Here is a 26,965-nt window from a genome sequence, read left to right on the forward strand (position 1 = left end):
TCATGCCCGTGGTTTAGAAATTGCCTTTTGTTTGTGGAGGGGATCAACATCACATAGAAAATATTACAAAAAAGGTTAATTTGTCAGCTGTCCAAACATTATTAGACCACATGCTTTATACAGCAGAGAGGCAGCCAGCTCACTCGGCAGCATAGCTAGCTGAACTCTGAAGAGACACTTTCTTGCTGGTATAGAAAGCGCAGGGGGTGTTTTTGTATTTAATTGATTTATTCAACATTGCTCACGAGGAGGAGGAAGGAGGGGCAACGAGCGCTAAGAGTTTTGCTGCATCTGAAGTCTCCGTTCGGCGGCGGCAGCGAGTGTCCTGCGACGCAGGGTGACGGGATCGGCGGATGCTCCCTCAGGCGGAGGAGAGGGCTTCTCTGTGGTCAACTCCTCATCGGAGGTTTTGTTTAAATAACGCCTGCAAGAGGAAAAAGGAAAAGATGGGTGAGCAGAGCCCCCCTCATTTTGGCTCTGGAAAATACTTCACCGGTACATCCACGAAGTAAGGGAGGGTGCAAGGCACACTGAAACCAGGAAAATACCTTCATAAAAGCGCACACAAGCTACATACTCAAAAAAATAAAAAGCCCGTATAACCTACGATAGACTTTGCAGAGTTGGCAGAAGCTCTTAGTTTTTGTGCAAGATCCTTGTGCCCGTGGGAGGGAGCCGGTTCTAAAGGCGGGGGCTCTACTCTTAACTCAGAGACTGCAGATCAGTCACTGAATCTCTCTCTCCCCGTTATCCCACCACTTGTGAGATGCTGGCAGTGTCCACCACAAGAAGTCACTCCCTGATGATGGGTAAGCCTTTGACAGAAGGGGCACTAGGGGTGCAAATGTAAGGTAAGGCAAAAATACAAGGAAGCAGCTGCCAGACTTAACATCCCTATGAATTTTCACACTTAGCGACAAAACACAGTAGTTTGCAATTCCACAGCTCTTCAACATGGGAAGGGAACCAGGAAGTCAAAAATACTTTGTCTCCCTCAATGACATTTTTCAAACGTAAAGGAAAAATTATTCTAGGAGCAAGCCTCTTTATAAACTCTTAAGAGGCATCATACCCCCAGTTATTTATATGAAGGCATTTCAGTGTGGAAAAAAACGAAAGAACGTAGGTAGCCTGATAACACCAAAGGACGCATAGCTCAATGTAGTTTTTGTAGACCCTTTCAGTAGTCTCCCTGCGATACAAAGGAAGGGACAGCACTTGTTACAAATGCTGAAGAGTTTTCTCTACACCACTAAGGCGCTTTTCCTTCTCTTTTTAATCAGCAACTGGATGCTAGTAAAGTTCACCAACATGACTGGAACGCACGTGAAAAAAGTTAAATTCTACCTATGACACCTATTACTAGTTGGACTAAAAGAAACAAAGTTCGTCACTCTCTCTTCAGCAGTGGTGACCTGCTGGTCATGAGCTCCTCTGGTGTGCTTTAGTAAGCGGTCATCTGTCGACTCCGTGCTGCTTCGTGCTTAAGACACTCGCTCTGTATTTGGAAAGATTGGTGCCTGACAGTAATTTCAGCTGTAACAGCACACGCAGCGTGGGCTGACACCTACACCAGGAGGCAAGCTAAAGATGACTAGAGGACTCGGCACAAGTAACGCGTTCTCACTTATTACGGGCTCAGACTAAAGCCCGTTGAAGCTGGAGAAATCATCCTCTGATTTCAAAGAGCTTTGGATCAACCGCTTAGGAAGCTGTGGACATGTTGGGACACATGACGCTATTTCACAGTTGGGTTTATCAGCGACGGTTGTCTTAAACAGCATCCTGAGACTGCTGTAACGGATGCATTCATTCCTCTTACTACTTTTTACAACAACCCAGACTCTCAGTGGTCATAATCCATTTGAAACCCGTTCTGGGGGGACTATCGCCAAGTGGCCAGGCTGGAGTTTTAGAAAGGAACATACTTTCGAGCTTGCTGCAACAAGTCCTCCTTCCGCTGAACCAACATACGCTGCCTTTCATCAGCTGACTTTGAAAAGCGACTTCCCCTGGCCTCAAAATCTTCTGCTTCACTAGGCTCTGCTTCCATTTCGCTGAATTCCACCGTTTCTTCCAGTCTTGAGTTGAGTTCAAGTGGCACTCTCTCAGTCTAAAAGAAAAGGAAAGAAGTCGTAAGTCTTTGCAGAATTTGCTAACAGGGCTTCTTTGCATCAAATCAATAAGCTACAAAGAACTGTCATTTTCTAAGGCACTGGAAGAAACTAGACTCTCACCTGCTGTACCCAATTCCCTTGGGCTCCTTTGAAAAGCCCAGCCAAAATACAGAACAAAGCTATTTCAAAACATGTTCAAAGAGCCTGTATGCTATAACGCTGTATCTTTTATGCCACATTTGAAAGTAATCTCCAACATTAATTACTCATAATTAATGCTCTATGAAAATGGGGCATTTGAAATAGTCAGATTCTGCAGCTGACTTGACAAGCAATGCAACAGTAAAGAGTTTAAAAAGCTGCAATCCATATACTGAGGAAAGAATAGCAAATGTATTTGCAAAGAGGAAGTGTGCTGGAGAAGGGAATTTATGAGGCTTTGGTTCACCGGGTTCTGCAGCACCCAAATTATTGTGTATTCAGGCTGCCGGAGCAAGGCTGGCAACTGTCCCAAGCTCGGCGTGTCAATCCAAGAAGCTGGCAGCCCCGCACACAGCACCTCCTCACCCTTGACAGCTGGCCGACAACACTAACGTGAAAATTGAGCTGATGCATGATGACGCTGGTGAACGAGCATAGGTGAAACAGCATATCCTGATCACATCCTGTCATACACGATCAGATCAGCTCTGCGATGGAAAAGCAAGATGTTACTAGCATCAAGAAACAAATCACCTCAATGAAAGGCTTAAGGGTTCAGCCATCGTTTGGTATCCCAGAGGATTACTCAAACAAGTAGGATGCATCAAGAGAGGTATTAGCCAAGTCAGCTCCTACCGCCTAGTTTTGGGCCTTTGGTAAACCCGCCGCAGAGCCTCCAGAGCCGGTGAGGCGGGCGCCGCAGGGGGACCGCTGCCCGAGTCCCGACAGCCCGGACTCAGCCGCATTACAGCGTGCGAGGCACGGGTTTCAGCAGCTGATGTGCAAAACAAGCTGAGTCATTCCAAAGCCCTAGAGACGCACCGGTAACGCCGTCTCCCCGACGCAACGCCTTCAGAGAGCGAAAGCCAAGACAAATGTCACTTCCCGTCAACTAGGTGAACCAAGCAGAATGCCAGGGCCCAAGCCAGAGCAGTACGAACACTGCAACCTCAGACACAAGTACATCTTCAGCCTATTTCAGCAAAACCCATAAATTCCAGCGTGCTGGGGAAGGGCTCCCCGTATCACACACACTAACGCGCTGGGATAACGCGACGGACTGCCTCAAAGCAATGCCACGTCCGAGAGGAGGAAGCGAAAGCTCCACAGAATGATCTCACGGATTTTACCCAGGACCAAGACGACCTCGGCAGACCCAGAAGAACAGGTACGGAGCAACCCGACTGCTGCTTCCCATTGCCACACAGGTGGACACGGAAAAAAGCAGCTCTGCTGGGTAAAGCAGTGAGGAGGGCACTCATTACGGTTGATGTTCAGACAAGATAACTTTTTTTTCCCCCTGGGCCATTTGTATCAGAAGATGCAAGCTAGCTCACCTAAGCTTTTTTTCCCATAACGTTACAAAGATGCAAAAATCAATACCCTTGTTCAAGAGCCTGTTCTTCTATCTGAGCACAAAGTGGTTACTGAGGAGGTTTTAGAGACAAAAATATCAAAACTAATTGCAGGAAAGGTTATGACAAGCCTCAGTATGAGAGCAGATCTCAGATGCAGAAACCTGTACACTACGGAAACTACTCCTCCTTCAGGCTCCAAGAGAAAAGGTTTCATGAAAGCCATGGGACGCCTCAGAAGTGTCTCTAAAGTCACCAAGTACTTAAGCAAGGATAATAAACTGGATTCTCAAGGTGGGGGCAAGAGCTGCACCAGGCAAGCTTCGGCTTTGTAACAGCAGCTTACCAGTTAGGTCTGAGCAGTCCTACCCAATCTCCACCCAGGATTACAGAAACAGATAAACAAACACACAAAAAAAATTTAAAGGATAATCTTCAAACACATTTTAGCACATGAAAACACAAGCTTGCAGAAAGTAGCTATAGCCGCTCAGGGATCTGTTCTTATAGGGAGTAACAGCAGAGCCAGGAAAGAGGGGAGGGAGGGCAAATACGACAGGGATGGAGAGCGAGCGTGTACAGCATTACGCACGCTGCTGGAAGCATCAGCATTTCAATGCACGCCTGGAGAAAAGTATGTGCACAGCGTCTTACTACGTGTACAGGCCAGGACTGTTAGAAACTGTCAATGGCTAGAACATTATCTCACAAACCTTTAACATGATTTATACCCTGATGGTGCTCAGAGATGTCTCTCAACTACCCTTACGTTATGTCAGCACTGACACCCCAAAACCATAAGCTACATTTTGGGGGAGGGGTGTGTGGAATCAGTCATTATCTTAAAGACCCTTGAATTCTAGATAGAATTAAGTCATAATATGACGTATGGCACAGAGAAAACCAACACTACTCATGAGGAAGGGTGCTTTTATTTGAGCATGTTAGCTCCCCTAAGAAATGTTATTTCCAACAAGCAGAACTCCAGTGGGTCTGCCACTTGCTGCTGGAGATCTATAAAGATTCTCAGTGGGTATGTTGACTTTAAAAAAAAAAGAAAAGAGATGGAAAGCTTGCAAAAACTTACTCTAAGGCTGCAGCACAAAGCAACTAGAGTTGCCATGGTCTCTCTCAGGGACTGTGTCGTAAAGTGTGAAGTTACATCTACCCACTATTTGGAAATTCACGTCTCACCCAGAGGAGATGATGATGGCTTCTTATGTCCCTTCCCACTTGCACTTGAAAAGCTTCTTAAAAATCAAGCGCAACCTGCTGAAGTAGCTTGTTTGCTGTTAGACCTTTCCATACAGACAAGAGTTAGACTGACTACAGCAACGTATTTCTTCCGGCAAGAATAAAGAGAACACCTACGATACGCCAGGTACTCGGTCAAAAACTCAAATCAAAATCAAAGAGACACAAAAGTGACGGGAGTTTCCTAGAGGAAGGATGCCCCTAGGCTCCCAAGTCTTCTCCCCACAGCAGAAATACTATCAATAGCAAGGAGGTAAGCAAGCTTGACTCCTAAGTAGATCTCTGTGGTTGTGTAACGAGGGTGAGCAGCTTGTTTGAAGCTGGCCTAAGTTAACGCTGAACGCACAAAGCATTTACAAGGCAGGAGGAGGACAGCAGCAACCGGAGCTTCCACAACGCTACCCAGCAGCAAGTTACCCTCAGTGCATGGCAGTCTCAGTCAGCCTTTGCCTATGAATCCCATTTGGCACAGTAAATATCCACCCAGGAAAACCTGCGCAGAGGCCACCAGCTCATCTCACACACACAGCCACCAGCAGCCCCACTCAGCTGTGGGAAATCCGCAACTGCTCACGTACTCCAGGCCATCACCGTGCTATTCTACAAAACAAACTGCCATTCGCTCCAGCTAAAACACATCACTTGAGCAAAGTCCTTAGCTGTAATTCAAAGCAAGGAGACGTCACTATTAGAGAGCACGTGCTCAATGACATGACGTACAAACACCACTCCCAGGTTTTTCAAGTTCTGTAGAAGGAAGGACAGAGACACAGGTAGCGCCTGTGAACAGCAACACAATCATTCAAAGTGGGATTTGAAGCCAGTACCGAGCTAAGGAAAACTAGTTAGATACCATTTGTAAAAAGAGAGGTTTTACTCATAAAGAACAGGGAAAATGCCACCAAAACCTTCAAGTTAACCCAAAACGTTATTAAAGAGTTGCTAAACCCAGATCAAGATTTTCATTCCTGCAGTTCTGCACCTCCTACCCCAGGCTCTTCTTAAGCACCTGTACCAATCCCCACCACCCCTGCTTCAGCCTCAACTGCAGTATCAAACCAAATGAAAGCTTTTTCTGTCTTGCAACCTGTTAACGAGGGAACTGCCACAGTTCAATTTCAGGTGAGTAACAGGTTGGCTATTTAGGTTATTAAAGGCTGCAGAGGCAGAAAGTCACATGCCTCACTAATTCACTCTTTCTAAGCCAGCAGAAAGGGAGGTTTACAAAACAGAAACCCTCATGATTTTGCTACTACAGTCAGGGAAAACAAAAGTGGAATGAGACTCTATTCTACTCACAGGCCATTTTTTTTTCTTCCTGCCACATTTTAGCTAGCACATGCTGCTTAATAAAGCCCTTAGTGAAGAACAGCAAACCCCATCATTGTGCTTTATATGTAAAAGGGCTGTTATCTCTTGGTCCTGTTTGTATCCCACTCCATTCACACCAAAGCTCCCCATGTCTTCAAGTGCTTCCTCCGGAACACAAAAGACTTCTTATACCCAGAAGAGAAATACTACTCATTTTAAAGGAAGTGTCTGGAGACGTACAGAACAGGAAGAGGAAGAGGAAGGGGAAGAGCAAAACATCCTGCTCTTCATATTCCACAGATGGGCATGGGCCTGACCAGACGTGAACAGACATGATCTTTTCCTGTTCTTTGTATCACTTGAGAGCACTTTCCCTCCACGAGGAAAAAGAAAAGCACACAGATAATTCTTTACAGGAGCACCATGCTGAAGTCTGACTTCAGTTGCCCGACAGCGTTAGTTCTGGTGTGAAACGCAAGGAAGGGCTGCCACCAAGCTGACCTGGTACGGAACCAAATGCACTTATCTGTCCATGCAGCTTCTAATTGTGCTTTTTGCCCATTTTTATGCCAAATTACCTGGGTGACAGTTTCAGTATCCTCCTGATCAGTACTGTGCCGTTCCACAGAACTGTTCAATGCAGGTCTAATGCTATCTGCACGCTGAAATGCAAACATCATGGGTTTAATACAGTGTGTGAAATGGCAAAACAAAAACGAGTTCTTTGAACATGAACTCTGCCCTCTGCAAACGTCATGTGTTATGTTCAATTTAGAAACAGATAAGTTAGTAATAAGCAGAATGCAGTGTTGAAAAGAGAATTCTCTCTGCTTCCCCACACGCAGACTCCAGATAACAGTACTATCTGACGTGCACAGAACCAGAATTCAATATTCTTATTAACAGAAACATTGTCCCCAGACTGCTTTACTGAAATCTGCTATCACTAATTAAGAACAAGGCATCATTTTACCGACTACTTTCTTTGCAGAAAACCTTCCTAAGTGGTACAATTCAATTATCTGTCAGCAGAGAAATCAACTGGACACGTTCTAAAGGCTCTGCAAAAGAGCGACCAAGAAGAGCTGCTTTAACTGAGCAAATATTTGTCTCTAGCTAGGACCTTTTCAATATATTTTTGCTACATGACTGAATATACTGCATTTACAGAGATTTAAACAGACAAAAAACAAATCCCAAGGCTTTTTTTACTAGAATTTGGCACTATACAACATGTTTGAGACTGTATAGGCAAGCACTTCATGCATCCTGCAGTCCAATCACATCAATAAGGGGCAAGCTATAGGGCATGGGTGATAGACTCCGACTTTCCTTCATAAAGAAAATACCCTGTATTACAAATGGATAATGCTAAAGCACATCTGAGACTCATCCTAATACATTAAAAGGCCTTCTTCTAAGGGCCACAGTAAGGAACAGATGCGTATACCTCAATCACACGCCACTGTGAGACATTCCAACTGAGTCAGATGTTGCAACACGGAGATACAACACACGCCAGACTGCCAAAACTGGTTTGGCGCTTCTGGCTGCAACATCTTCATATAGGTAAAATCTGAAGAATAATATTGCATTAAGCTAAGCTGGATTCACCAGTGCTTCAACTTACCTCGTTCCCCTCGTTCGTTACTAACAGGCTCAGTTCTGCGGTAAGTAAGAAAGCCAGTGATTTTAGGTGCACAGTCTTATGACTTACCTGCGTGGGGAAAGGTACCTGGATGCGCCCTTCTAAGATGTTGTCAGTGGTGATCTCTACAGAACGGGTTAGCTGCAGATCCTGTAGAACTAAATGATAAGGAACCTGAGGGAACATCTCCTGAATCTGATGGGCCTGGAGAAAACAAAGTTTATACAGTCAGTATCAGCAGTACATGAAAGTTTGCTGGCAAGTATCTCAACAGAAACAGATAAAAATGAAACAGCTCAAAGATGCTGTTTATGATACGATAACCCACACACAGAAAGAAAAACAAGATAAGGGAAACCCATGCTGGCACTGACTTACAGGGCCGTATTTTGACTCCATTGAAGCCAACAGCAAAACTGCAAATCCTATGAAGACACCACATGGTCCTGAAAATTTAGATTCCTGAACAGTGCTTGTAGATGCACAAAGGCTTCAAAAGCTTCCCAACTCTCTTTTTATGACAGCCTTTTCAATAAAGATCTACACAAAATTCACATGAGTGACTGAAAGTTAGATCAACACCGAAAAAAAAAAAACACCAACCATTTTTCTTTGTCCCAGACGGCTTCCAAAATGGTACTGGTAAGGACAAGTGGAGTAAGTTTTAATAACCTACTCTCTCCAGCCACCCTGCCTACAAGCCAGTTTAACAGGGTCTGAAAACTCAAGTAAATTAAACTGAGTTGTCAGGGAACTGTTATTATTGAATTTCAAGTTACCTGAATAATATCCAAATTAAACAGATAAATGTAAGAGGGCAGACAAATAATGTGCTTTTAGAGTCCAACAGCTAGAGTTCATTAAGTATTAAAATCTATATTTTAACTAATGCTGAAAGTTATGGGGCAGGGGGAAAAGAGAACAACAACAATAAGAAAAGAAGGGCGGAGGGAGTTTTGAGAGCAAAAACTATGCACCACCTGACAGGGAGTTCAAACACAAGCAACTACAGCAAACCTAACACTCCATTGTACTAAACTGTGACCAAAACAACTGCTTTACCATTTCAGCCTCTGACCTTTCCCTCAAAATACTTCCCTAGGTTTTTATCCAGTAACACAAAGAAGAATTTCACTTATTTTCTATTAAAAATGTGTAACACACTAATAGTTTGCTAACCTGGGCCTTTCCATTAAAGTAAACATTTTAATGTAAGTTGCTACTGTACTTTTAATAATACACAATGCTAAGAAATCATTAGTCATCCTTAACAAAAGCCCATTTGTGTCACTGTGTCCAGTAAAAGAAAAACTAAACTGACCTTAGATGGAGAGTTCCTGCGTATTTAACTAATAAATCATCTGCCAACACCTTACTGCTCCCTGCCCACCCTGCCCCAAACCCCCTAAAAATTGTGGCTTTATCCTGTTGAGGCTTAAACAGTAGTGAAGGCTATGGGAGAGATCTCACATTCAGAAAATTTCATCACTTTCACGAGATACCTCACTGAACTTTCATTAACATGCCATATAGCACACAGTAGCTTTAAGAACTCAGACGAAATAGCACTTCTCAAACTAATGTGTCTCATGAGGCCATATCCTTCTCTTTTTGTACTACATGAGAGTGTTTATGTATGAAGTCAACAAACCGGGGATTTCATCCTCAACACTCCTATCATCATCATGAATCAGCAAGAGTTGACTGTGCTACAGAGAGCCCCATCTCACACTGACAACACACTCAAACAGAAACAGCTATCTTGGAGCTTAGTGCTATTAAAAATAAATACTAAAAAAATCAAAAGCTATAAAATGGATTTGATCAGTTACCACTTGACCAACAGCTAAATTCTCTGGTTAGAGACTCATGCCCTTTGCTACTGCAAGTTGTGAGTGAAGATAAGTACTGAAAAAAAGCTAAAGAAGTTGCACTAAGCAAGCCGAGAAAAAATCCGCCTATCTACACAGAAAGTACATGTAATTTTTCTCCCTCATTTACCTACCTCCAGACCTGTTCTTTTACATTTGCACATTTGAACCAACATATAGCCCTAACTTCACTAAAATAAAGCTTCTCTCACTCAAAAAAATAGCTTTCATGTAGCATCTAAACACTGTTTTTACTTCCTTCCCCCTTACGTTCTCCATTTACATGTACCTCTTTCTCCCCCACAACACAAATAGGAAGGCTGAGGTGGAAACCATTAAAGCAGTCTTACCATAGCATTAAGCTGGGAGTTGCTGGCTTGTGTGATACCGAGGATGTTTGTAGTATGCATCACTTCTACTGAAAAACTGGGCAGCCAGCTGGCAATTCGAGAGCCTAAGAATAAGAAATCACCAAGAAAGTCAACCAAAGATACGAGGTTCTCAGCAGGCGAAGTACTTCTACATGTATTTAACAAAAGTCTTCCTATTTCCACAAGGTACATATGGGGAGTTCTGCAGTACAATCCATCCCAAAGGCCTCCCAAACATGGAGATGGCTGGAGTAAATCAGTAACTGCTGATACTCTCTTCAAACACAGTCACAGTAGCTTAACGATCTGAGGGCCAGAAGAGGACCAAGAAAACACATCCTCGTTTTCTTGTTTTAATGTTCCCATTAAAGGGAAAATTAAAATAATCCAGAGCCAAATTCAGTTCTGGAATACATTAATAACTCCAACAATTTTACTAAAAACAGGCCAGCTTCTAAACCAGCTGAATCTGGTCCCAAAACGGGTCAGCTATATGTGGCTGGCATCACTGAGGAAACATTACTACAAAGGGACACAGAGTAACCGAACAAAGTGACTGCTCTGCAATTGTGTGCTTAGGCTCAACAGCGCAGGGCACACGGCTGGCTCCCTCCTCCTTCTGCGTTTCCATTTAAATAAACACAGGGTTTGCTCTATGCAACTTCTCCTCCTGTCTCCACAGTAATTTTGCGGGTCTCCAAGCCATGGCAGAGCAATGGGAGGACAGCTATCAAAAAACAGAGTGGTATTCTAAATATAAATGTCCTTTGGAGACCTAAAGCATCCCAGAAGCGGGAGCCATGCAAGAAGCTATCAGCCAGTCTCAGTGTACCTAGAAATGTCTGACCCTTCTCTGCCCATTACTCTCCTCCCACAACCTCCAAAGATTGCAAAACCAGCAGAGACGAAGAACGGGTCACTATGTGACTTTGCAGCATCTCAGCTACATCATGGGAGCTCCACAAGGCCAGAGCCCAACGCTGAGTATTCGCACTAGTGAAACCTACTGAGACACAAAAAGACTGCCATCAAAAACCTGGGAAACTGTGGAAAATAAGCACACACCGATACCAAAACAATAAAAAAATCTGGGTGATAAGCAACAGAAATTGTCTCTTTCAGAACAAGTTTGTCTGCACACACAGAACTCATCATGGTCTGAAATCACATCTGCTTTGTGAGTACTTATAACACACCACTGAAAAAAAACACGTAAAACTGTTCCGGTTACATGATTCCTTCTAAGAATAAGCTTCTGCAGACTTCTGCACCTAACAAAGCACTGCAAGTTTCTTGTAAATTGAGTGGCAAATGGACTTTTGACAACCTCACATTAGCTACGGGATAGGGGAAAGATCAACTTTTAGACTGCACCACAGAGGGTTTTTTTCTCTTTGACTGATTAACCATCTGGTAAAAAAATAAGACACATGAATTTCCCATTCTGTTGGTCAACATGGCACACAATGAATAAATGCCAGTATTAAAGCTGCTAACCACAACAAATCAAAAAAAAAAGGGAGCATTTGCACAAAATCTTTCAAGAAATCTCTGTAGCTCTGGACAATCTCAGAGACACGTATCTGAGCTCTTGCAAAAGAACCGTAAGAAACATATATGTGTTTGACAAACGCAAGCAGAGGCACGATTTAAGTTTCAACTGAAGCATGGACAGAATTCCCTTCTACAGAAAGCTGTTCCCTTCGTTTATTTGGGCAACAGCATCAGATGTCAAATCTGCTTAGCTCACCGTCAAAGTGGAAGAAGTGATTGTGCTGGTTCAAGCGTGGTCTGCCTTCTGCTACTGCCACGGGGACCAGGTTCTCATCCAGATTTTCCCTTTGGTGATCCTCCCTCACATGATGGCTGTCAGTGATATTAAGAGACATTCTGCAGGTGGGGCAAGATGTATCTTGTTCCAGCCAGGACCGCAGGCATGAGCTGACAGGAAAACAGTAACATTATGGTGAGCTTGCAGCTTTTTTCCAAGACATCAGTATCAGGAGTACATCAAGCAGCTGTACCATATTCTGTACAGAACATCAACACATGGACTGCTCAGAGATAATTTGTGAGGTACACTTGATGAGCTCCTGATGACTCTGGCATAGGTTCCTTATTCAGCTGAAAACACTCAAGTGTTGACTTTTTATAAACAAGCATGCAGATTTATCACAAACTTAAAACTCTCTCAAAGTTTGTTGTCCCTCTAGCTCAGAACATGCAAGTTTTGCCTGGAAGGGGAAACAAAGCGTTTCTCTTCTCTCAACATCCCCAACTGAAAAAGGACAAAAACCAACTGGACAAGTATTTGAAATATACTGACACATTTTCATAGCAGTTCTGCCAGTGTGATGTGACCATGGCACCTCCACAGTTTTTCAAATATCTTTTCAAAAATTATCAATACCCAAATCACCACCAAAGTGAGTAGCACTCTGGGAAATCTCTAGAGAGATTTATTAATACTAACCAGTGCTGTACCATTATAATATTTACTTAATTCTGAACATTTGCTGCCGTGCAGAAAGTGAGAAGTGTTTGAAATGCAGGTTTAAGCACTCAGAGCTGTGCCTACTTTTTGATTCAGACTGATGTGACCCAGTTGTGATATTTGTTGGCAGGTTAAACCTGATTTTCAGTATGGAAGAACGGAATTTCACAGAACTGAACACATCTCAATACTACAACACATACTTCACGCTTGCAGGGTAGGGTTTTTTCCCCAGCAGAAGCTCTCAAAACACTTTAGAAAGGTAGAGACATACAAAAAAGTCAAATAAACCTGTTTCCCAAATCCTGTATTTGCAAATGGAGTAAAGGCACAGATTACAGGTTTGGGGTGAGAGAGCAAGGAAAAAGTCCTAATTGCAGGATTATAGCAAAGTCAAGGATACAAGCACTCTGCACAATTCCTGAAGCTGCAGCGTATAGACATATTGCCAAAGTGTTTTCCATCATATTTAAATGGAGGGATACAGAGTGTTCAGAAATTACAGTGATGGGTTTCCCAAAAACACCCAAAGCCCTACAATAAAAATCTACCATCTTCCACCATCTTGGTCATCAGCGCAGCCAGCACGTTAGCACTGCTGATGCTGTCCAACTTCATCTCCATTACTACAGGAAAACCACCCTGCACACAGCAAGCTCAAACCGCTGCTACAGTTGTACTCAAAAGGTCACTTGTGAAACACCCGGACTGACACAAGCTACCATCACGCTGCTGCTCCTCAACGGCTCAACCCCCGAGATGCTGGAACGGACACGTTTCATACCCCTTTCAGCCTGCATCAGCACCAAGCCCTAAAGGCTGGCAGTAAGCCAGCCCTGGTTATACCCATTTTGTACCGCACAGGCAGAAGGGCTCAGTCGCCTACAGCACCTCAGTAGAAGGATGACTAACAACAGGTCAAGGTCGGCAACATTTCAGAGCAACAACTCTTTTGAAATTGACTGCTTCCTAAAAGAAAGGAGAGAGTTTCAACAGAGCCTAAAAGATTCAGGCTCCCATTAAACTTAATATTTAGGCATAGAGTTGATCTCAGTGATGTGAATCTTCCCTGCCATCTTCTCTTCTACTCCAAATAAATGGCTATGAAAAAAAAAATCCCATGTAATTGAGAACGGACACAATGTTTAGCCTGTTGGCAAAATCACCAGGCTTTTATGAGGAGCGAAACCATTCTTAGGTTGTAAATAGGATTATTAAGCTTGCATATAAAACCAGATGTAATTAAGTCATCCACTGCAACATGTTCCCTCCCTAAATGCACCAAGAAGGTAAGTGTAACTTAGCTTGAGAAAAAAATACAAAAGGATCCTTTTAGATACAGAGAAAACAACTTTCTGAAGAGAAGACCCTGGGCTTCTCAAGTGCTCAGTAGGTGATTAAATATTCCTACGATTCAGTAGCATTGGAAGAGGAGTTTCTGCTACAGAGGCGCATTAGCTCATTAGAGACTTCTTGGAACACAGATAAATATTTATGGCAAGGTTTGTCATAAATGACAACAAATTAGCACACGGATTATAACCTCTGGTTTGACAGTTACCAGAAAAGTAAAAAGCTATTTGCAGAAAGTAACTTGCTCATGTGACACCACGGGGACAATTTAACTGACCATGCATGTTAATCACATGGCACTTCAGAAACTCCTGGTTCAATCCCCGTATCTCCTTTCATTTTTAAGCACAAGCATGAAAATGTAAGCACTGCTACAAAAGATCTAAGAAAAGGCGCATCTAGCTCAGCACACCGTCTCCACAAGCATCTCCTACTATTCCCTACTGAGTGAGTGTAAGAAACAGTATATAGAGAGATCCTTCGGCCAAGAGCCTCCCAGTTCCAACTACCAGCTGCCTAGGGACCTCTTCAGCTAATTTGGTTAACCTGTTTTACAGCCCTGATGGACTCATCCCTCCATGAAATCACATAATCAGACCTGGCCTCCACAACTGTCCTGGGGGACTCATCACCATGCAAGGATGCATAAAAATATTCCCTGTTTTCTCTTTAAAGCTGATATCCAAAAGGTACTTAAGGATCTAACTCCAATTTTTTCTTCCTCACCTGAAAATCAACACACCTTCATGGAAGTGGTGATGCACAGGATAAAGTAAGGGGGAAAAGAGTGTGCTTTACCAAGCAGTTACACAGCGAGGCAGGGTACAGACTTGCAATTGAGATGCCAGAACTCAACGCCACCTACTCATTAGTTGACAAGATGCATATTCTTAGTTTGGGGGGAAAAAAGAATGCACCAGGTAAAACAACTCAAATGTGAAAATGACTGAAGTGAACATGACTTGTACTTTGTTATGACAGGCAGACCAAGAGGACCCAGGCAGTAAGCAACCACAGCTTTGCTCATAGTTCATTACTTGTCATCCTGCTGTAACTTTCAGACATGCCCATAGATCCCTTCCTTTCCATAGTCAGGTGCACCCTCTCCAGCCCCAGAAACGTACTTGTGGAAGAGATGGCCGCAAGGGAGTTTACGTGCGGATTGCATGGAGTCCCAGCAAATGGCACAGTCGTCATTATTGACTGCTAGCTCCTCTGGTGTTGCAACTGCAAACCTACAAAGAAGAAAAAGGAAGAGACAGAAGTAATGACTACACCAGCTCAGCATGGCCTCCTGCCTAGAGAATCCTGCACTGAGAAAACCTTATCCTCCACATTAACTTTTCCTTGGGAGAGATGTGCCAGCAGGTTTGCTATTTTTTTCCGTAACTCAAACTCACACTGCAAAGGAAGACACACACACACATCCCTCCCATGTCTTCTTACAGGCACTTTTTTTTGCACATCTCCGCGCACGTCCTAAGTGCAAAAAGCTTTGTCTTACTATCTTCCAAGAAGTATGATCATTAGGTTGAGAACTTCGAGTTATAATCTGTATAGATTTGGCTTATGTCATTTTTCTAAATGAGTTTTAATAGCTGTACCCATTAAGATGTCTTCTTGGGATCACTATAAGCATTTATGGTCTGACTAATTTTGGCCTCAGATTTTGCCAACTCCCATTTGTCTTTGATTTTTTTTTTTTTCTTTTTTTAAACTACAGCGTCAGGCAAGTAGCTACTACATAATACCCAAACACGGACAATATAGAGATGAGTGGTGTAACAGCATTTCACAGGACTGCTGGTGTGGAACGTGCCTGAAAAACAACTACACAAATGCAGGGAGCTCACTGCCATTGGCAGCTTCGGGATGAAGCTAGAATGTGGTTCTTCCAGAAAATCAGAATGACAAAAACACATCAAGTTGCTCAGACAAGAAGTCTGAGACACTTGCAACTCAAACAGCTTTGTGAGCAGCTTAAAGGCGTTTAGCGTCTGCATCTTACTGAAAAGAAACAATGCATTGAGCATTAACTTTATTATGCAGCTCTTAACCTGGTATTACAGCCATTAAATGTCTTTTCACAAAGAAAACCTCAGGAATTTCTAGAGAAGTCAGTCTTCTCCATCTGGCCTACAGCAGCAGGCATCGGAGCCAGTCAAACCCTCTGCAGTCCACAACGAAAATGGTACAGCGATGTACAGAAAGAGTGAAATTCCCTGTTGCTCTTAAAACTATCAAAGACATAGCTGAGTTACGAAAACATTGGATCAGAGAGGCAGTAGTATCTGGCACAATACTAGATTTTCGCAGGCCTCTTGATTTCTCTGCATTGCCTCAGTACAGGGGGATGGACTAAAGTAATCCCAAGGCGCTCTCAGCTCGACTACAAGTACAGAGTCTGTTCAGAGTGGCTTCAGGTTTAATAAATACGTACTTAAAGCTGAGCAGGTTCTAATTAGTATTTTGATTTCATTTCAGGCAGTAACTGAATAGTATGAATAGTATGGCCTAATGAAATTAAGAGCATTTATTTCTATCAAAGCCGAAGCCAACATTTGACAACTGAAACAGGCAAAGCTCCGCAGAACTTATGTCACCCCACCAGGGCAGTGTGCAAGAGAATACAGGAGAAGAAATACTGGACAGGGGAGTTCACTTGTTGCCAGTAATATGTTACCAGTAGTACTGCTATTATAAAAGTCAATCCTACATACCCATTAAAACCGAAAAGGGTGTCTGTAGTAACAAATAAAATGGGTAAAAACATACTCTAAGTGTAAAGACTTAAGAGCCGGATCTGCAAGATTGCATCTCTCCAGCTTACACCATGCCATCGTGTATTAAAGGAACGTAAAAGAATCCCAACTTCTTCATCAGGAACTTCTCTCCAAGATGCACATCAAGATCCCAGAGCAAATACGAGGCTCACCTAGCTTCCATGTTTCCAACCACACGCAGGTAGTTCTTGTGCCGCCGAATTCTTCGTTGAACCTCGTGAAACAGGTAGCGCAGCTGCATAAAAATCACCAGGCTCGCCATTGACAACCAGATATTGCCAAACAGCTTTGGAAAAAAACAGAACAGTGATTAGAAATAAACACCATGGGAAACAAGAGGCTGCCACAAGAAACTGCATCAGGTCTTAAGAGAAAAAGAAATTAAGAAACCAGCACTGAAGATTTTTCCTTTTGTTGAGACCATTCAGACTAACCACACTGTTCACAGGTATTACTACGCGTTACATCTTCAGATACAACTTAAGCAGCACAGCATTTATAATACGGGTAAACTGTATTCAGTCCTGTTCAGCTTAATGTCCCCTGCTGCCAATGAATATAATTCAGTCTGATATTACTCAATAACAAAGCTAATTAAACACTTATTAAACCAATAATTACACAGTAGTTAATACTCTATAACAAAGTTATTTGTGAGGACTCCAATTACACAGGAGAAAAGAATGCCAGAAACCCCCACACTACCTTTTCCTCTTTATTTAAATAACATCTCTGTAGTGTTTGGTTCCTACAATAAGCAAAGCAAAAAAATATATAAAATATGTATACCCAGTACCCTTTATTTTAAGGCCAGTCTATTCGCTCAACATTATGTCCAGTATTTCATACCAGCATATGAATATGATGCATCAAGTCCAGTGAAAGCAAGGTTAGCTCCATGACAAAATCTGTGTAGTAGACGTAAGTGCCTTTGCCCTCCCACGTTCCTTCATGGTTGAGATCCCAGAGATGAATTACATAGCTGCAAAAGCAGGGAAATTAACATTATTCTATCTTTTTTGTTAAATGGCATCTCTAGCATTCAAACTATTTTTTACCCATTTTCCAAACAACTTCTGGATATGGATTCTTTGCCCTTCCTAAGCCCAGTGTCCACACTGTGTGCTTTCCTGGGGGACTTTTTTTTAACGTTACTGGTTTCAAACAGCAACATTTTAAAAAGGAAAAAAACAATCAATGCTTAGCCCACACCGGCATTACAGATATCACCAGCTGATGGAGATGTAGCATTTGCTAAAAACTCCTGCGTGTACCAAAGCCAATCGTGGGATTACAGTAACTACAGACCCACATTTTTCAGCACATGAAGTGTTTCTCAGGTGAGGCATTACAGCTTGGTGACAGACCTGAAATGCCAATAGTGACCTGGATAAAGAGGTTCTGTGCTACACATCATGTCCCACATATGCATACCCATGTGCATTACAGATACACACGCACGCTACTTTTTCAAAGCAAAAGTTCTAGAGATTAAGATCTTAAATGAAACCCAGTAGGATGACATTAAGTAGCATATACCAACCCTCATGCAGCAGCACCAATCCATTTTAATCCATGCCTCAAGCTATTAGCACCCACTAATTTTGCAGAATTCATGCTTAAAAATAGTACAGGCTAAAGTTAACCACCTTTGCCCATCTCCAAATATGCATCTGCCAATTCAACACGGTAATTACATACACCTCTTAAATCCACATGCTATATGCACTACCTTCTTGAACAACCATCCTGCAAAACATAAGGTACTCACCGTAAAATCACATGAGCAGTTCTGACTGTCACAAGCAGAGACTGCAAAAGCGGGGAGAGAAAAAAAAAAAAGGTATGTTAACAACATTCTGGCAGGGACAGTGGTACTGAGGCAGGAGCTAAAGGGTATAACGCAAAATGCATTTACTGCAGCTTAACAAGTTCCTGGGAACCAACAATCACTATAGATGACTGTGTGCACAATATACCTGTGACAAACATGAAGCTTATACATAAATATGGAAGAAATTGTTCTCAAACACACAATGCTCATGGAGCAGCCACTAGCATCACTGTTGTTAAGTCTCACTTCTTCCCCCACTACATGGGACATACTATCTTTTTCGGTTCTTATCACTCAGTGAGTGTTGAGACCACAATCCCACCAACTGCCTTCAGGTGGAAGTAGAACACCTCTCCTCATCCCACTGCTCAAGAAAAATCTGAAGAACCAAATAGTAGCAGGAATTCGAGGAAGAACCACGGAAGCACTTTCAAATAATTGCTCCCCTTGCTGAGACGTGAACACTGCAAAAGTAACTTCTCTCTTTAATCATACTTATCTCTCTAGGGTAAGTAGAGAAAAAAACCTGAGTATATCAGAAAGCATAAGCAGATCAGAAATGTAAAGACAAGTCACCAGAAAGGTCTGTTTCCAGAACACCTAACCACATTTCCATGGGCTCTTATCATCTAAGAAACGTGGCCCCATCACCTCTTTCTAACCTGCCAGGCGCACAGTGCCCCATCCCTTCGTTGTATCCTCCCAGTGAAAGAACATGGAAGCGGATGAACCCCCTTCAGAGACTGCCCACACTACCCCGTAGTTAGCAGGGGCCAACTGACACCAAGATGCGGGGGATTTATAATGAGCAACTGAAACCACTTCTGTAACACTGGTCTGATGGCATGCCTTCAGCGTAAGTATTAAAAACAGTACAGAAGAACTATCAAAACCACAACTTCCCAATATAGCAATAAAACAGTTGGTTTGAATATTTTTTTCCATTTGTAAAAAGCATTCTTAAAATGCTTCGATGCATATTTAACCCTTAGTAATACCCAATATATCTGCCAACTGTTTACTCGTTGGCTTTAAAACAAGTGTTCCTGTGACTAAGCACCAGTGCAATCTTTTATCCAAATAAGGACTTCAGGAAAAGATCAAGGATAACATCATTCAAGTAACACAAAAAAAGTCAAGAAGGTAACAGCAAACCATCTAGCACGGTGTTCTGTCCTCATCACAAACATCTTTCATAAAAAAGTTAAATTAGCACATCAGCTGCTCCTGTGAGGCATGTTATGAGACCCTCTTCTGCCTCCTGTTATGCTGCATGTGGGTACCAGAAAGAGACTACATCTTCTTCACACGAGGTTTCTGGCTACAGAGAAACTTTGAGCAGACCACAGAGAAAAAGCAAGTATGTCCAAATTCTAACCATGCAAGTGGTAAAGCAGAATGATTACCTGAGCTGCTGGATGGACATGCCATTGAGCACAAATTTGTGTCAAAACCAGTACACGTGGCATAAAGTCTCCGATAAGGAAGACATCTGTCAGGTAGAAATCTGAAGAGTCTAATCTTCGCAACTTTTAAGAAGTTAATGTTGCCAAGACATGATTTATACTGGTTACTGCTGAGGCAGCAAGAGCATCAAAATTAAAAAGACGAGCTAGCGTAGATTTGATCAAGGCGCTGGTCTCTGGTTCCTCCACTGTTTCCAGAAATGCATTTCAATGTTCTGACACGAGAAATACTTCGCAGAAAGTACAACATTGCATCATAAGTTACACAACTCCGTAATCTGAGGTTCTAAATGTACAGCAGGGCATTTTCAGTACCGACACCTCAAAAGCTCTTGCTCTGCTCCGCTACGCACACACTTATCCCCCAGGGACTCGGTGATACTGGCAGATACTAGTCACGTAGATTAGCACGCGACTGGAAGGCACTCAAACCCTAACATAATGGATGCGGCATAAGAAGCTACACAGGAAAATATACTATTATCTGCAAGGTACAATTCTAAGATTTGAATATCACTATCATTATACAGCCTCCACTAAGATGTATGAAACAGGATCAGAGAATGGCTGCTACAGGAATGGAGTAATTCCTTCTTACAACAAAAAAGGTGCAAAGATAGACTGGACATTACTTGCTAAACCATAATTCTCGAATACCATACATTAAGGCAAAAAACCTTAATGTTTACTCAAAAATACAGACTGTCCTTATTCAACCTTCTCTGGGCATTTGCACGTTTCACATCCATCCTTTGCAGGAAAGAAAATGCTGACAAACAATGCTGACAGAACAAGGGGAAGCCTAACTAAAACCTGAGAAAAACATCCATATTGCTTTATTGAAAACCCTGAGGCATCAAGCTAAATTAATGTTTGCAGAATCAGGAGAGAGATGAATAGCTTAATGTAACTTAATGTAATTAAATACACACTAATGGAATACACTTGGCAGTGTCCCTCTTGAACAGCATCACACAAGCCACCACCAGGAAAACATTTTAGTCTGCAAGACTTAATGCTGTTTGCTGAGAGCTAGAGGACTGCCACGAGGTGTCACTGCTAGTACCTGTGCAGAAAGAAACCTAAACCTTTTATTCCACTTACATGAGTGCTGGGTATTAAAAGTCAATGAAAGTACTCCTGGTCACCCAACCCATATAGGGCATATTTAAAAGGCTCAGGAAATGGCGAGATACTAGACAATCTCATATGAGGAAAGATTAAACAGACTAGAATTCTTTTGCTTGGAAGAAAAGTCAGAAGGGGAACAGGAGAAAGGTCGATAAAATAACAAATGGTGTGAACAAGAGCAAACAGCAAATGATTCGTTGTGGTTCTTCACGATAAAGGTATTAGATGATAGCCAAGGACATTATCAGACAGAAGATTCAGAACAACTAAAAGACTCTTTCGTGTACACAACGCCGAGTTAAATGTGGAATTTGTTGCCTTGGGATATTGTGGAGGCCAAAGTATAAATGAGTTCAATAAACGATCAGACAGCTTTCCAGAGTCCATCTGAGGCTATCAAACCCAACAGGCTTGTGCAACCCTCAGCTCAGGAACGTCCTCAAAACGCCAGCTGCTGCCAAGGGTAGGAGACCCTTTCCTATACGTTCCCCACAAACCTCCTCTGCTGTCCACCAGCAGCACAGCAGGCTGTGTGGATCCATGGCTTGGCTGAGGACCGTACACTTCTGCTGGCTGAGCCGCTCCTTTGTTGATAAGCAGACAGAACAGCTCCCACTGAAATGAACAGCTGAGCCCCATCCTGCAACCCAAAACACGTACACCACCACATGGTGCAGCGTTAACGAGGCAACACTTCGGCACTGTAACACTCCCTGATAAACCTACCCCACGCTGATTCATCCTTCTGCCAAGCCAAGATAAGAGACACAACACCAACGAGACCCCACCTATTAGAGACACTGACAAATCTTCGATACCCTTCCACTGTGTAATTACAAATCTGGCCTTGCATATTCTCTTGTATTTAGGGAAAAGCAAACTGACATATTAAATAACTGAACTGTGGTGTGACCAGCATCATATTCTCCTACTATCAGTTGATTGTCTTCTTTCCTCCTCACTAACTCCAAGTATGAATTCAAGGTAGGAGAAGAAAAATAAACCGTACATGCTACTTGTTATCTGAACTAAGGATGTGCTAACATGACTTACTTGCAATTATACCGGTTACCTCCCCTTTGTTTAAGATTATCACTTCCTCAGGCAGAGCCCAACAACCCACATAACATCAAAAACATACTGATGTTCATTCCACAAACATATTGATGTTTACTCCACACTGCAAAGGGTTCAGGAGTGAACAAACATGAGTTGCTCATCTCAGCTGAGATGCATCTTTTTGCACAAACATAAGCAAATCCCATGAGTACGCTTTAAGGAAAGGATGTCAGTCTCATTCTTTTTTGGGAGGAATGGAATAGAAAATACCACCTCAAAGAAACAGGCTGAGGTGCACATTACACTTTCATATACACTTTCTCCCTCTCTCTAGCGGCCATTTCAACTAACCCTTCTTGCAATGCTCATGAAGCACAACCATTATTTTTTCATGGGCTGCTACTTGATTTCAGCATCATCTTACGGATTTATGCTCTCATTCTCTTCTTCAGACAAAGATATTTTTGCAGGCTTAAACTCTAAAGAGAGGAAGCATGCAGATCTGGCAACTACTCTAAAAGAGGGGAGGGCTTGTTTGCATCTTTGGAGTTTCTTCCTCACGGGAAACTAAAAGAAAACCCATCGCGTGCCAAGATACCCCCAAGTGAGGGGTGAAAAGCAAAGCAGAAACCATGACACGTATGAAGAAAGTCTCACCTCTGCTGCCATGAAAGCCAACGTGTGCATGCCATGGGTGTAGCCAATAATACCACAGACAACTGCTAATCCACAGCAGGACAGGAGCATGGCTATGAGCAGGGTCAGGACTCTGACGTGGCTGCTCATGGGTGTGGTAGGAGAAAAGGAAAGCTGCAACACAAATACATAAATACGTAAGAGGTTTAAAGGAGTACTTCATCCACCCTGCCTTCCATAGTCACCTCACCAAAAAAGTCCTAATTCAGGAAAATCTTTTGCTTTCTAGAATAAAACCAATTTCATGACCTCAACCACGCAATGCAGTAATTAATGTTGCAGAATAAAGCTAAACCCACACACCATCCCAAGTCTCATTCATCTCGCCATCATTTGCATTCACCGGGCTTCTAAAGCCAGAAGGAATCATTACGATTATTTGATCTGATGTTTAGATCACCTGTGCAAGAAAACCACAGACACTTTCTCACACGGTGGTTTCTGCATCAAATCCACAGCATCTGCTTAGGATGCTCATGCATTTTAGAACCCTAACCTTAATATACAGTCTTTGAGCAATGAGAATAATTGTTCTGCCAATTTTTCACCTTACAGCTAATCTGAGTTTGTCCAGCTTTATCTTCCAGCCTCTAGTTCTTCCAATGTCCTTTTCCTCTGAAAGAGAGAGACATCTCCCCCAAAAATTTAACTTGCAGCTAGAGACTGCTGGACAGAGTCTATTGAAAATAGTTGTCTCATTCAATAGCATGCATAGCATATTAATTCTTTAAACTACCTTAACGGTAGGCTACACCTAGGCTGTCTAAATCAAAGAGTATTTAGGTGGTCCATCCCCTTATTTTCAGGGCAGGAAGGGGAAGAACAGGACAAGGAAAGAAGGAGTTGCCCAAAGCTTCACTCTGGTCTGATCGATGAAGTTGACTCCCATATTTTGTTTTTAAATTGATTCTTTCTTCCTTGTTTATATCTGGTTCAGTTCCACATCCTCCTGAGTTTGCAAGGCAGATCACACAAGTACCATTTGTTCAAGTAAAGAATTATGATACATGCTTTGAATGCAGAAGGAATATAATAAGGATTTCTTCCCACATGAGCTTTGTTCTTTCACAGCTTTCTGAACAACACTAAAAATACCAGATGACCGCCTCGTTCACTTCTGTCTCAATTTTCCTAACCCCAACCAATCTAGTTTCAAGCTTAGTGCTTAGCTACTTGTGAATTAACAGGCTTTACAGAATATTAGTAAAAAAAAATGGCAAAGCACAGAGCTACCAAAAGGAAATTCATGGATTCAATTTAGTTCAAACTTTTATTCCAGGACAGAGGAGCTGAGGAAAATGCATGTCCACTATAGATGTTTAAAGGACAAGATTTACTGTTCAAATTCCAGTTCCTTCTTCCTTGCCGGGCCTTTAATTTCTGCATCTCTACTGAATTTATTCTTGGTATTAACAGAAAGTGGGATGTTGCTTATGGAGAAAGTTGCACTGTATATTGCAAAGACATTGGCAGTCAACATTTGGTAGATGTAAATGAGCTTGATACCCGAGCACAGAATCCGCAGAAAGAGGCTTCATGGACCAATCCTAAAGGGCACCAACCTAAGGGATGTTCCGTTGTCAGGATTTCTTCAGTAAGGAGAGCTATGAAGACAGCTCATGGAGTTATGTAATAGTAATTACAGGGGACACATAAGGAGCAATTTATCAAAGCAAATAAGTATCTTCAGCTCCATTTGTCTCATGGGAAAACTGAAGGAGTAAGATTGACATTGCACTTTAAAACAAGTATTCGAAGCTACTGAGAGGTACACGTGTTCAGCACCGCAGGGTGGGGAAAAGGTCTAAATGATCTGTTTGTAACCCATCACGAGCCAGTGCCCAAACCAGAAACAGAATTTGCATGTCCCAAAAGACAGCCCTTAATCAAAACTCACATATTCAAAGCGATCCTTGCAGAGCTGAACCATAAGATGAAGAAATACAAGTCCAGAGAACCAGAGGCACCACATCACCACTTCTTCCACCGTCTGAACATTCAGCACACCAAAAATGAAGATGAACTTGTAGAAAATGAAATTCCAGAATTTATCCTTGAGATGCTGTAAAGGAAGACATCTGGTTACTGTAGTGACAATCCACATGCAGGGGAGAGAAGGAGGGGAAAAAGAGAAAGAAAAAAAAAAAGACGGGAGTAGAAATGCGACAATATGTTAGCAAAAGCCTGCTGCATACACACTTCGAATAGTATTTGTAACCCTTACTGAATTAAAAACATATTAGAAATATTAGCGCTCCTTCATATCTTATCTAGTCTCTTATACCACTGCAGCATAACTGTGCAATGCAGCGCACAACGTAGTTTCCTGCCATACTTCTAAAACAGTGTTTAGCACAAACCAAGTTTGATCTCCGTTTGATTCTCCATGCAGCTACTGGGCCGCAAACACAAAGCCCTCTTTGCTAGAAGAACTGCCACGGTTAGTTATACAAGATGCCCAAATAACCTAGCACCTTGCTTCCAAAAACCTGTCCAAAAGTACAGATGATTAAGAAAAGATGACAAAATCTGCTCTTAAAAAGCACAATGCCTACAGTGGAGAATGAGGTGGATGAGCAATGAAAAACAAATTATTCCCACGCACATGCAGTATGAAAGAAACAATATGATGGTCTCAAGCAGCAGATAGCAAGCCAGCTTGTTGGGGATAAAAAAATTTATGAAAGAAAATGTTTCGTTAAAGAACACGATGAAATCACCAGGAGTTTAGTTAAGACAGGCCCAGAATTCCTTCATGATGCTGCCATTTTTGGCTCGCCAATATTAATAACCAGCTTTCCTTTACATGAGAACTGAAGCGCACTCCCACTGTCCAAACACAAATGGATCCACATTGTTACTGCTTTTCACTCCAGTTTTTAAGAGGATAGAGAACATCCTGGAAATTATCACTGGTTAAAATTCCACATCCTTATAGTCAACACGGACTGGAAAGAAAAACTGCCCAATGCAGTTTGATAGTGCCTTGTTTTTAATACGCTTCACTTGGAGGCTGTACGTAGTGTGAATCACAAATAAAACAGGCTTTGAGAGATCCACGGTTATTAATGAAGCTTTATGTGCCTCAGTTCTGCATGTCAAAAATCATCATGGCCTGATTTCTCCTGAAGAACTGCATTTACACACTTTTTTTTCTTAAATATGCGAACATACTTCAAACCACTGCTACTGCATTTACACAGAGCAACTTATGCATTCGCCTTTCTTTTTTAAAAAAAATATACAGGTACTATTCAAACTACTGCTGCTGCTTTTATCTTCTGCAGGATCCTGTTTTTAAAACGCCTGGGCTTTAATGGTTCCCTTGCTGAATTTTTAAAAACATTCTCACCTAGCCCAAGAGCAGGACTAAACAGCCTGAGTTTTCAGCCCTGCTCACCTCCTTTCTCTGGGCATACACGTGCTGACTCCCTCTTAAACCTGAGGGTAGATAAACCATCCACTCAGCGTATGAGGATGGAAAGCACTTCTCCAGCAGTCAAGGCACAAAACAAGGTACAAGAGGGAACTCAGACTGCCAGTGCTGATAACTAACTACGAAACGCAATGGAGAAATGCTGCCAAGCACCAACTGAATAGAGAAGAACATGTCGTAAGTATTCTGAAATGAGGTGCACTTGTAAGAAATCTGACGAAGTTCATTAAGGAAGCAGGACTTTCAAGTTGACCACGGGTTTATAAAATACAATAGGAACAGTGAAAAAGAAAAGTTCCCTTCAGAAATAAACTGGAAGCTTGTGGCTGTGGATATACTAGCTAACCAAATGGTAAGATTTAAGTTTATGTTGTTCTAAAATTTACTTTTCTTCTGTACTTTCAGCAATTCCATATAGAAAACCACACCAGTCGTATACCACGAAATTACGAAACACAACAATATCCACGGCAACGCATTGCTGTCTCACCTGCCTCTCACTGACACGAAGAGGACCGAACACCATACACTGGATTAGCTTAGCAACCAACATCAGGAAACAGCAGGCAGTGTTCACTAGCACCT

General features: G+C 42.4%; 1 protein-coding gene across 1 annotated transcript; it reads right to left on the reverse strand.

The window, feature by feature from the left end:
• Nucleotides 1-211: 211 nt before the first annotated feature.
• Nucleotides 212-26,965, reverse strand: AMFR (autocrine motility factor receptor, E3 ubiquitin protein ligase). The gene is made up of 13 exons (XM_009580422.1): nucleotides 26,871-26,965; nucleotides 24,842-25,006; nucleotides 22,906-23,058; nucleotides 18,530-18,570; nucleotides 17,608-17,740; nucleotides 16,911-17,044; nucleotides 15,100-15,210; nucleotides 11,879-12,069; nucleotides 10,108-10,211; nucleotides 7,956-8,090; nucleotides 6,817-6,900; nucleotides 1,929-2,113; nucleotides 212-424 (listed from the first exon to the last, which is right to left on the reverse strand). Exons 1-13 carry the CDS (start codon nucleotides 26,931-26,933, stop codon nucleotides 274-276), a joined length of 1,650 nt encoding a protein of 549 aa, XP_009578717.1. The 5' UTR covers nucleotides 26,934-26,965; the 3' UTR covers nucleotides 212-273.

The sequence above is a fragment of the Fulmarus glacialis genome, unplaced genomic scaffold, assembly GCF_000690835.1.
Source record: "Fulmarus glacialis isolate BGI_N327 unplaced genomic scaffold, ASM69083v1 scaffold43716, whole genome shotgun sequence".
Classification (NCBI taxonomy): Eukaryota; Metazoa; Chordata; class Aves; order Procellariiformes; family Procellariidae; genus Fulmarus; species Fulmarus glacialis.